The sequence below is a fragment of the Nicotiana tomentosiformis genome, chromosome 7, assembly GCF_000390325.3.
Source record: "Nicotiana tomentosiformis chromosome 7, ASM39032v3, whole genome shotgun sequence".
In the NCBI taxonomy this organism is placed as follows: domain Eukaryota; kingdom Viridiplantae; phylum Streptophyta; class Magnoliopsida; order Solanales; family Solanaceae; genus Nicotiana; species Nicotiana tomentosiformis.
Window position 1 is genome coordinate 19,627,749 of NC_090818.1, and position 12,948 is coordinate 19,640,696.

At 37.6% G+C, this 12,948-nt stretch overlaps 1 protein-coding gene across 2 annotated transcripts; it reads right to left on the reverse strand.

The window, feature by feature from the left end:
* Nucleotides 1-3,500: 3,500 nt before the first annotated feature.
* On the reverse strand, nucleotides 3,501-12,706 carry LOC104102182 (mitogen-activated protein kinase kinase kinase 1-like). Of its 2 annotated transcripts, XM_070181371.1 has the most exons (10): nucleotides 12,080-12,706; nucleotides 11,492-12,022; nucleotides 10,348-10,432; nucleotides 9,514-9,576; nucleotides 8,913-9,070; nucleotides 8,073-8,145; nucleotides 7,875-7,934; nucleotides 6,673-6,783; nucleotides 4,997-5,221; nucleotides 3,501-3,852 (listed from the first exon to the last, which is right to left on the reverse strand). In XM_070181371.1, the coding sequence occupies exons 1-9, from the start codon at nucleotides 12,475-12,477 to the stop codon at nucleotides 5,006-5,008; spliced, it is 1,695 nt and encodes a 564-aa protein (XP_070037472.1). In that variant the 5' UTR covers nucleotides 12,478-12,706; the 3' UTR covers nucleotides 3,501-3,852; nucleotides 4,997-5,005. The 2 variants fall into 2 exon arrangements, with proteins under 2 accessions (XP_070037472.1, XP_009608127.1); XM_009609832.4 differs by having other exon boundaries at nucleotides 11,492-12,706.
* Nucleotides 12,707-12,948: the final 242 nt, after the last annotated feature.

Here is a 12,948-nt window from a genome sequence, read left to right on the forward strand (position 1 = left end):
GAAACAGGTAAGACTACGCTGCGATTCTTAATTCGTTGTCAACCCAGTCATAGGGACTTTCCAAATCAAGGAACAAATATTTCAAAAATGCTAAACCAAAATATGTAAGTTGTTGCTCGAGTTCGATGAATGTCAACTCAACCATATCCCCCGAGCACAGAATGTCGAGGAGGACGACCTCGCCAAATTAGCCGCAACCACCAAAAATATTGCAATCGAAGATAGAAGTGTAGTCCACTTTCTCAACTCATCGATAGACCAAATCGAGGTAAGAACCATAAACCTGACTTGGGACTGGCGCAACCATATTGTTACATACTTACAGGATAGCATATTCCCAGGTGATAAAAAGAGGCTAAGAAACTGAGAATGCAAGCAGCCAGGTACAATATCATCCACAACGACTTGTATAAGAGAACGTACGGCGGCCTTCTGGCGAAATGCTTGGGCCCAAATCATACGTGACGCATCCTTGAAGAGGTCCACGAAGGCCATTGTAGAGCTCATTCCGGCAATCAGGCTTTGGTCAGATGTCTCATACGGGCAGGGTATTACTGGCCCACCATGAAAAAAGAGGCCACATATTTCATGAAAAAATGTGAGCAATGCCAAAAGTTTGCCCCAATGATTTAAGCAGGCGAACACCTCCACTCAATCACTTCCCCTTAGCCGTTCATAAAACGAGGAATGGACATCGTGGCCCCCCTCCTGACAGGACGAGTTAATGTACGATTCCTTTTGGTTTTGACTGACTATTTCTCTAAATGAGTAGAAGCAGGAGCGTTCGCCCAAATACGTGAACAGAAAGTGGTCGCCTTCATATGGAAAAACATTGTTTGTTGGTTCGGACTCCCTAAAAAGATCAACTGTGACAACGGACCCCAATTTACCGGAAAGAAGGTCGCTGAAGTTTATGAGAAATGACATATCAAAAGAATACTCTCAACGCCATACCATCCTACGGGCAACGGACAAGCGGAGTCCTCCAACAAGTCGATACTGAACATCATGAAGAAAAAACTTGAAGACTCCAAAGGGTTGTGGCAGGAAATATTACCAGAAGTACTCTGGGCCTACCGAACAACGCCGAAGGCGAGCACAGGAGAGACGCCTTACTTGTTAATCTATGGGACTGATGCAGTAATACCAGTCGAAGTGTGAGAGCCCAACCTAAGATACTCCCATGAGAGCGGACTGAGGAACGATGAAAGCAGAAGGCAGGAGCTCGACGAAGTCGAAGAACGAAGAGACATGGCCTACATAAGGATGAACACCTAAAAACAACAAGCAGAACACTATTATAACAAAAAGGCAAAAGTCGGGCCACTCAAAGTCTAGGACTACGTGCTTAAAGCTAAAACACAAGCAAGCAAAGACCCATGAGAAGGCAAACTGCGAACAAATTGGGACGACCCGTACAAGATCAAGGCAACAACGAACAAATGGTCATTCCAACTAGAAACAAATGGAAGGAAAGCTACTACCAAACAACTGGAATATCACCCACCTCAAGTTCTTCAACTTCTAAGAGATAAAGCGTCCCCCGAGTCGTACTCTTTTTTTCCTCACTTGAGTTTTGTCTCGATTGGGTTTTCTCAAGGAGGGTTTTAATGAGGCAACGAAGGGGACACTTCAAGTCGAAGTACGCAAAGATGGAGGCACATGACGACTAGTTCATTGCTCGAGCTTAAGCCTTCTCCAAGTCGACCAATGAAGGGACTAGATAGACTGGGACTAGGACTGGAACGCCAGCCAACGCTAGAAAATTGGTAAATTTCTCCAAAGTGTATGAACAAAGAAACAATGCATGAAGTTTATGCTAGTACAGATATCGAAGCAGCAGATCCAATCAACAGACGCACGCGAAACGACGCAAAGCATCAGAAAAACACACCATAATGATCCACGATGCCATGACGTCACGTTGATCAAGAAACGACGCAACCTCAAAAGTTGCGACTCGTGAAAGGCCACGTCACCATCTCGCCCCACCTTCTCGACCATGACGAACAAAATCCGCTCATCAAGGTCGTCTGAGGTCGGCCTCAATATGCGGAGGGACTAACTGTATAGATCGAAATCTGCTCTAAAATATTTTAGGGCAATAAAGCACTAAGGAATGGGTCAATCGAGGTCGGCCAGGAAGCAGTAAGGTTTGTGGTCGAGATGTCAACAACGGATGAGATCGAATACCATTAGTAGAGTCGTAACGACTAATTTTCAAAATGGGATATTAAAGAGAATATTCTAGTGGATGTTTTCTGAACTTGTATTATTAGGGTATGTTAGTGGTATGTCTCATATATATATATATATATATATATATAGAAAAAAGAGACAGTGATGTAGGGCATGCAACATTCATTTGATAAGAACAAACTTTTGATGAAAGATTCTCTCTCTTATAAAGATACAAACACTACATTTTCATTAAGATTCTTGTTCATATTATTCCACACTTTTCCATCAGATCCGAGAACAACTCGAACATTCGAGGATTTATCCGTCACTTATCATTGTCATGAGGGACAATCATCTAGCCCATCCTTTGTTAGGTGAATCACTTTTTTTCTTATTTACTTAAATGACATTTAATGTTATTTATTGTTAGTTCTCCCCTCATTATTGCTCGCATTTTTTAGAACAATCAATGTATGTGATAGTCAACACACTTCGAGATTTGTTTAAGGTTACTTACATATTCTAAGCTCACATCTAGAGATATTATTTTTAACTAGGTTTAACCCATTATTTTACAAACTTATTCTTTTAGCCGTAAGTCATACTTTTGGGTCAAACACTTCCTCCGTTCTTCCCTCTTCCTTTCGTTTTTCTTTTTTCCTTTCTCAAGCTCATACACCAACCTCTCAAATAACTGCCAAGTGATTTAGAACTACATTCTTCTGCTAAATACGGGAAGGCTATTCAATTATTAAAGAACTGTCGCATTCCTTCTTCAAACAACTGTACATAACATACTACTCAGTTGAAATAGCACAATTTTTTTTTCTTTCATGTAAATCACATTTGTTGAGGAATTGTATTATTGTCTTCTCATATAATCTTGAGCAATCCACGCCTAATGAGCTAACATTTAGAATTGAATTGATCCAGTATCCATTTTCTTTATATATAGTATCAAAGCCCGACTCATCCTCGTTTTTGGTTACCCAATGATGTGCCCTCATTCTATATTGTTCACGCAATACATGTCAAGACAGTTTTAAAATCTCACATTGGTTAAAGGAATGTGTTACCACTTGCTTGATAGTTTGGACAATCCTTACCTTCGGAACTAACTTTTCGGGTTAGGTTAGATTGAATGCCCATTTTTCTCACAATTCAAGCGGTCTTCCACATAATTGTAAGACCATAGTACACAGTTTCTTTTACTGTTAGCCCACAGCTAGATAAGAGAATTGAAATGCAAAGTTATACATTACATTTCCCTACATAAGATAACAAACAACTGAAAAGAAAAGCAAAAATATGGAAAAAGATGAAGAAAGCAACACCTGGACCTCTTCTAGTGATATATACATTTCAAATGGGTTATCTATCTTTACATCCCGTATTGGCTCAAACACTCTAACATCGAATTGAACTACATATACACCACAGTACCTGACCTCTTCTTTCCATCCGTGATGGGGTGAGAGGTCAGGAAAGCGGAAAGAAGGGAGGGGGGGCTCAAATATACACTGCAGCAAAGGCATTGACCACGGGTAGGAACTGCTCTCGATGCGCTCTCAAAGGATCAAACACCTTAACTCAGTGTTCAAATACAGATTCTGAAAAAAGCATCCAGATTACTTCCACCAAAACTTTGAGGATCCAATGGGAAGAAAAGAGCTGCAGGAGAAATTACATAAAATATACCTTAGATCTACTAATAAAACTAAGTCTAGCGAGACCAGTAGATAGCAAAAAAACATCAGAGTCAATCCAAGGATGCATAGCAGAGAGGTGTGTGGTACTAAAAGACTGACAAGAACCTGTCCTGATAAGACAGGCAAGAAGTTCTATATCCCTACCAAAGCAGCATCGTTATCATATTTGCCACTTGAAGTATGAACTAGTGCAGTTGAGAAAGTAACAAGTTAAACTACAAAACATCTATGAAGAATGTGAAAAGAAAGATAATTTTTGTAGGAGTCAGCGAAATGAAAGGCTAAATTCAGAGGTTCTTTCCAATAAAGGGGCTAAATCTCAAAGGATTGGGAAACCAGCCTGACGCATTACCCTCCTCTCTAAAGCCCACGAAACTGGTCATATCACACAGACCACATGGCCCAACTCAATGCTTGGACAGGGGGAACCAGTAATCTGCCAATCATAGCCCTACCAACTGGATTAGCCCAATGTTCCATCAATTAAAGCATCCATTGGGTTACAGGCCCTCGTAAAAAGGCCTGTATAAATCTCAGGCGACTGTGATAATATATATTCTTCTTTTCATTTCCAAAGCAGCAGTTCCATTAATAAGAACCCTTTTTAGCTCCTCCCCACCAAACCAAAATGTCTCACCTATATAGCAGTATACTATGATTCACTCAGAAAATACTTAAGCATTTTAGTTCTCCACTTTGAATTAGTAATTCATTTTTTTTTAAACTTTCCAATTCCATAAGTTTTTATCAATCTCTAGAATCTGAGGACCAGTTGATTTTATCCTTAAAAACCGTGAAAAAACCTATGTATTTTGACACGGGCGGAAATTCTATTTCTATAACACATCTCTTTCTTCTTTCACATTGCCAATCATTTTCTGATACACTGATGACTCAAGTGACTAAAACAGAAGTACTCATAAAATGATTGTGCTAATTAACTAAAACTGAGTTCTACAATTAAATGGTAGAAACTTTTGCTAACTCAACTGAAGCAATGGCAGGAAATAAGGTAAACATGGTAGCATTTTGAAATTCTAACGCTACAGTTGAGCAACTGGCTATCACTAGCAAAAATTGATGACCAAGGGAAATTTGGCACTTACAACAAGGTTTCAAAGCCTCTTGCCTAGATTGTGAGGAGAAGCTGAGCCCGAGGAAGAGGGAAGTGTTCGTTTCACAAAAGGATGCTCCAAGAGCTGAGAAGCAGTTGGACGAGCACTTGGATCCACTTGAAGACACTGGTTAATAAAATTGCGTGCATCTATTGAGAGAGTATTAGGGACAGGTGGAGGTTCCCCCTTTCCAATCCTAAACAGAGCCTGCATTTGCTGTTCCACAGAGAAAATTTATGGTCACTGTCCAAAACAATAGTGAGATTTGCACGCATCAGCATCTCCACAAAGGTGTTCAATCAAAGAAATTATCAGCAGATATCCCCCCCCCCCCTCTTTTTGTCTTTTTTCATAAACAAGCTAACTCAATTGCACAAGGATAGCACTTTCTAAGCTGAACAAATTCAGAAATTTAACAAAAGAACTTATAGCATTTGACACGAAACAGCTATTGATCATGTATTATAGTAATTTCCAAACTTATAGACTTAGATTTTCATTCCATGTCCGAAAAAGAATTTCAGTAATTTTATCATTTTAAGTCAATATAGAGAAGAAACTCCACCAATCAATAATATATATACATACACACACACACATATACATATATATATATATATATATATATATATATATAGGGTCTTGCTAGCATACTACATTGCAATGTACCCATTTTCTCTTTCTCCAAAATAACCCTTACTTTCATGTTATCTATTCATTAACTACAAAGGCACTTTGGCCTTTTTATCAAAACCCAGCTAATTCCTCTTTTTCTCTCTATCACCTGTTCTCTTCTTCCCCCGTTCTTTTGCCCTTTTCTTCTCCTGGTTTGCCATGGATGATGAATCCCAAACCAACTAGCAGTAAGTTTTGAAGTTTGACTGGTTGATTGAAATTCAAGTAATAATTATAGTAACTTTTTCAGTAGTGGGAGGATTTGATAATTGGATCTGGGAATCTAAAAGAATAGAGTAGAACGACCTATCTTGAATATAACTAGCAAAAGAACATTTAACAAAGCAAAGTACCATAAACAAACACTTTTTTTATAATAGAGAATTCCCTGAAGTCCAGCGGCACACGGTTCGGAACTCAATGGATAATGGGACCGCATAAACAAACACATTTTGAGTGAGAACATAGAGCCCAAACATCTACCACTAATGATGCACACCTCCAAAAATTCTCCACCTTAGAATAAGTGGAAAAAGAGAAGACCAAGGTATAAGAGGTAAAAGGCATGGAAAACCCAACATTTCTATATTCATTTCATTTAGGTACAAATACAATTTGGTTTAGACAGCTTAATCAAGAGTTTAATTATACTCTCTGTGTTTCAACAACAATTCTACTCATCCATTCTAAAATAGACACCCTTGTGCACATCGTTCAATCAAAGTGAATAACTAGCAATCAAATTTCAAAACAATTATAGGCAACTTACATTTAGCATGAATTAGATCTGCCGGATTAAGGAATAGTCCCTCATCTGGCAGCACGAATACCATTTCCGCAATAACAGTTCATACTTGTCCAGATTTTACCAATAACAAGTACCACACAAGCTATTTCTAGGTGGATTAGGAGGTTACAAAATCAAAGCCATTGAAGAGCATGTTTAACCAATCAAAATTTAATGAAGACAAAAATATGAAGTTCGTGTTTACATTTTCTAAGTGGGAGTAAGGAAACTGGCGAGTAAGCATCTCTAAGACAGTGCAGCCAAGGCTCCATATATCAGCCGCTTGTCCATAGCCTTGGTTCTTCCTGTTCACAACCTGCATAGAGGATGAGTCATAATAATGAGCACCTAAAACTAATGCCAATTGAACTCATGGAGAGAAGAAAAGAAGATACTTTCTGATATGCTACTGTAAAAATAGTAGATTGCGTGAAGAATCTCGAATTAAATAATGAATCTGTTGACAACCCACAATGTAACTACAAAATCTATGTGGTAAAAACGATTTTGCAACAATACACTTATAACTTGCAAAATTATATGTATGACTAACTAGTGATATAAGTGCATGCGCTTCTCACCCAGAAATAATCTATCCCCTACTTGTTTTACCTATACAACCTTATCTTTAAGTCCCGGTTCTACAATATTTCCCACCCCATTCCTATTTTTTTCTATCCCACAATACCATAATTTATAACTTGCATTACCTATCTCTCTAGCCTTCTGCCCTATCCATTTAGCTTCTTGTAGGCATGCAATATCAACTCTCCTCCTTTTTAGGGTATCCACTGATTAGTGATATAAGGGCATTAACATCGCCCAAAAATAATCCTATCCCCAACTCATTTTACCTACAACCTTATCTTTAAGTAGTGGTTCTACAATAATTCCCACCACATTCCTTTTTTTTTCTATCCCACAATATCATAATCTATAATCGTGTTACCTATCTCTCTAGCCTTTTGCCTTGTCCATTTAGGTTCCTATACGCATGCAATCAAAAAAGGGTATCCACTAATTACATTGACTTCCCTGTTAAAATGTGTATGTTCCGGCTACCTACCCGAATCGAACTCTCTTGGTCTAGCTTCTGTACCCTCATCCATCCATGATGCTAGAATCCGTTCATATTTTGCACCACATCAGGACACTGATGTGGCGGATTGCTAAGAAGAAAGTACACAAGAACCCTAACTCATTTGCACTTTCAACTATACTCTAAAAAAAGAGGGGGCAAAAAACTCTTCAAAGATCTGATTTCCATTAATATTAAGTTGCGAAAATTCACCAAAATTGATGTTTTTATTCACACCAAAACAGGCCCCTCAAGTGATTTGCAAAATTACATACATATTTAGATTAGCCAATTTCCTGTTAATCATCAAAAGATAAATCAAAGCTTACTTCAGGAGCCATCCAGAGAGCAGTACCCTTGCAAGACTTGGCATCATTTAACTTAGTAGCCTGCATGTTGCATGAATCCGCATATCAGAAATTATCACATAAATGAAAAGATTAAAAAATCCTGGAAGTGTGGAAGACAATAAAAGCATCAGAATGAGAAAGACAAAAGAGAGGACAAGGACAAGATGATGTTACAACCTTTGCAAGGCCAAAATCAGCAAGCTTGACCGATCCGTTAGCATCCACCAATATATTAGCACATTTAATATCTCTACAAGAAAAATAACATACAAGAATATCAGAATCCTAAAGAACAAATTTAAGTTATTCTGCAGACATTTTTATAGATTTGGATCAACCACTTTCAACTGAAAACAAGAAAATAAATTGTAAAACAAAAGGTTATAAACTAAAGGAAAACAATTTTTCATGTAAATCTTTAATGAATAAACTTTCATTTAGATCTTTGACTGGTAGATTTTTGTTTAAAGGGCCACTTTATCAACCATCTTTCACATATCACAATCCAGATAACTATGCTGCTAACTAGTCACATGCCTTTTCTTTATAAATACAAATTAGTCACACACTAGCATAAGTATGCTTGGGTATCCAGATCAATTAACGCCATAGTCATGATTCCTCATCTTCCTAAACTTTGACACCAAAACAGACGAGAAAACAGTTCATACAAATATCCTAGAGTCCATGAAAACAGACGACAAAACTGATCCAGAACGGTCAATTAAATAACTTGGCACGACTAAATCAAGATGTTTAATTTATTGATCAACAAATTAAACATTTAGTAAATCAAAATTATTAATTAAATGTCATAACTTGCAACAATCTGCAAACAACTTCTACCATTACTCAAAACGGAGAGTTGGCTCAATTCCTGAATTCACTATCCAGTGTATCATGAAAGTAGACTTAAGACATGAATAAAACCAAACAAAATTGGTAAAACAGATTAAAAAAATTGATATAAAGAAGGGGCAGCATAGATAGCAAACATTTGTTGTTCTGATTTGTCACCTGTGAACCACATTTCGGTCATGCAAATACTTCAAACCATGTAAAATCTGCCTTGTGTAGACGGATACTTGCGAATCTCGAAGGTGATATTTCTGGTAAAGGCTCAACAGAGATCCTTGCGTAACCAGCTCAAGAAAGATGTACAATTTTGAATCATCCTGCAAAAAATTTAACCAGAAGTGAGCAAAAAGATTAAGCACATAGAGAAGATTGATATACAAAGTAAAAGAGATCGAATTATTTTTAAGACAGTTAGCTTATCCAGTATAGTCCTGGTACTGAAAGATGTGACAACCGAAGTGAACTTTTGAAAGGACATACACAGACAAAAAATAAACCAATTTCAAAGGTTGAAAAAAAAAAACCATTAAGCTGCCAAACGGGGAGGGTGAGATATACATACCAAAGACAGAAGAAATTTGGCTAGGTAAAAAGCATTTCTGCATATGGGATCAACATGCGTGAACAATAATGTGCACTCTTCGGACCAAAGGCTTTTAGATACAAAAGTAACATTCACAGGGAAAGAGCTAGAGAACTATTCCTCTCAGAGGAGGAGCTTCGGGAAGCAAGCAGAAGCACAAAATAAAGAAAGCATTACCTTGTCAGTTCCATAATATCGAACTATGTTCTCATGTTCGAACTGACTTAGAAGCTCAATCTCCTAAAAAGAACAAGACAAATGAAATAACAAAAGCAAATCAGTGAATATTCCACCAAAGGTAAAATAGAGGCCACCAAAAAGTACAAAGGAGTAAACATGAGAATCTAGGAATATTATGACAATTTCACCTTTTCAAAAATGATAATTTCATATGCACATAATAGTAGATTAATCAACTTTAGGTCCTACACTATGGTTGGTCCAGGAAACAGGGTAAGGCAAGAGGCAGAAGACAAACTGAGCCTCTTCAGCAAAAAAAAAAAACTTTAGTTTGACATTGATTGGTATGCTGCTAGAGAAGAGAAAAATTCAGTTCTATATCAACTTCATCATTCAAACTTATTTCACAGATGTTATAGAAAGATGGTCCATTTCTGTTCCAAATACCTCTTTTTGTTCCACTTTGTTGAAGACGTATTAAGTAATTAAAGCGTGCTCTCTCTAAAAGCGTTATCGTTTAAATGAGATAGTCACACACTTCAACAATGTACCAAAGTAGGCAAAGGTCTTGGGTTCAAGTCTCACTGCCACCCATTATCCAAGAAAGAATCTCTACGTGCTCGGCTCATCAAAGAATCAAGCGTACACGTGGGTGTGTTGAAGACTTATTTAAGTAATTAAAGTGTGCTCTCTCTAAAAGCTTAAGCTTTTAGATGAGATGGTCACACACGTCAACACACTTCTTTTATTTTTTATTGAAGGTGTCTTCCAATTGCACAAATAAATAATTTTTGATAAGTTCCTGCACCACCAAAAAATATTGTCACCAACCTGTTCAAGTTGGTATAGACTTTGCCTTCCCCCATCGCCTTGATCAAGTAATGACACTTCCTTCACGGCAAAAAAGAAACCATCACTGCAGCAATATGAACACAAAAGAGGTTACTTTTCAATTTCAAAAAATGAGAGTGCGGGGAAGGTTTAGCAAGTCGGCAAGTTCTAAAATTCTGAAAAAAATATAAACATTTGAAATATTGAGTATGCAAGAAAACTATAATTTTATGAAGCACATATTAATCTATTCTTTCCTTTGATGTTCTGGGTGATTACTCCAACATCTTTTCAGCCTGACTTCTTTTTGAGAATGAAATTTTTTTTGAGGATGAGCCTGACTTCTGTAAATGACATTCTAGACGTGTTCAGTGCTTTGCACAATCTTTAATGCTACTGGAGCACTTTCTCAGTGCTAACTTCCTATCAATAAAAGCTTACACTTATATATCAAAAGAGTGGAACATATTGGACACATCAATAAGTCATTACTGCATAAGCGAACAAGGCAAATATTCCTAGTAGCCATTAAGTTTTCTAACATTTTATAGTCAGATTAACAAATATATTATGTCTATTGAGTTTTGACAAGTAGTCACACATATACTCTATTTAAGTGTGTGCTCCTAATTGTAGGCAACCTTAAATTGCACTGTATCTTCATACAGTACCTATTCACAAGTCTATTTCCTTAATAATTGATAATCTCTTGAGAAATAGTTTTTCTCATACTCACTTTGTTTTATATTACATAGCTAATAGCTTCCATTACCAAATGGTTAAGTCCCTTGAGATTTAGAACCACAAATAACATTTTGTGGTATTTTAAATCTTAATACATCAAACAGTATATAAACCTTCATTCCTTGGAGCTTTATTTAGTATTCCCACTTACAAACAGGCACTTATTCTTTCCTTCAAGTTAACTGAAGGCTATCAGAAATGTATCTCCTAGTCTATTAATTTCAAGGCAATAGAGATTTTGCACCAAAATTACGAAGAGGGTAGCTGCTAATAAAGTATTTGCTCCACCAAATAAAGAACCCAATAATAAAAGCTAATACTATTTGTTTCTACAAAATCATGCTCAAAATAGGAAAGCAAAAAAGAAACTGAATATGAGTCTTAAAAATGACAGGCTTACTCTGAAATTCCTTTATATACAGATCCAAAAGATCCACGTCCCAGGAGATCAACTTTGTCCCAGTATGTAATGTAGGGTGCGAATCTCCCATTCGGTGAGATGCTTGACATACGCTCAGTCGTGGAGCTAGAAGAGTCATCGTCATTCGAAGTAGTGGTGAAAGAACAGGACTCCGATAGTAAGTTACTCACTCCTATTCTTCTCCTACTAGTACTATTATCCTCCTCATCCACCTCATTCTTAACACATTCTGCATCACCATTGACAACCTCAGATCTACAAAGCCCTGATTCCCTATGATCTTTGGGGCCAAATGCCCTAAAAATATCCCAAGTAGAGCATGATGCGTCATCAACAATTGGCAGTGACATGACTGGTGGAGGAGCCAGAAGCGGTGGCCTTACACCCTTAATCCCTCCACCTCCACCACCAACACATCCAATTAAACTTACAGGTTCATTTCCATTTAAAACAACTCCGGACCCTGTAACACCGTCTTCTAATCTAATTGTATCGGTTTTAGACACGCCACTAATCACACTAGCAGCGCAAACAACTCCACTATCCTCATCATTTAACTTGCCTGACTGAATTTGCAGCTGAATTACATCACTAGCTTTAGAAGGATTATCATAATATCGAAAAATATTATCCTTAATTTTGTTACTACCCAGATCAATTACCTCCGATGAGGAGGAGGAACGCAACTGCATAGCATCCCATTCAGCGGCAGGGATAGCGAAATCATCAGGACCAGAAAACCCTAATTTTTCAAAAAAATTATCAAGCAATTCACTATCATGCCCTTCGATTCGAAAGCTCTTATTATCGCCGCTGAACTCAAGCATACACGGGTCGTAATCAATATCTTTGCGAGCGTTGAGACGCTCGAGTTTCGGCTTTGCTTTAACGGAGGAGGAAACGGCACGCTTTTGCTTAGAGTCGACGCGTTTCTTATGAGCAAAAATTCCTGGCAATCGATGCATTGCCAGTTTCAGCTCGATCCATGTATTAATATTATACCACTGGCAAAAAAATTAGGAGTATTACTCACTAAAAGAATAAAAGACGAAGCTCTTGATATGAAAAATTGCAGAATTTGTGGGTAGGGTTTTGCCGGGAAGAGTAGGTGAATTGCGGAGGAAGAGAGAGAGAAATGAAGGGTAAACGCCGTCCGTCAGATGTAGGACCCGACGGAGACAGAAAACGCGGTGTTTATGTGGGGTGCGGAGTGAATGTGTTATCACTTTTTATTTGGACACGCTGGATTTCACGTTCCATGATTGGGTAACGTAAATAAACTACAGCAGAACCAAGACACGAATCCAATGATTTTTAAATAATAGTTGCTGCGTACACTAGTATCACTACTGCTACTTTTTTTTGGGCAGAAATACAGGAGATTTAGTAGGTGTTCGAACATTTTTTTTTTTTTTAAAAGAGAGATTTAAAAAAAA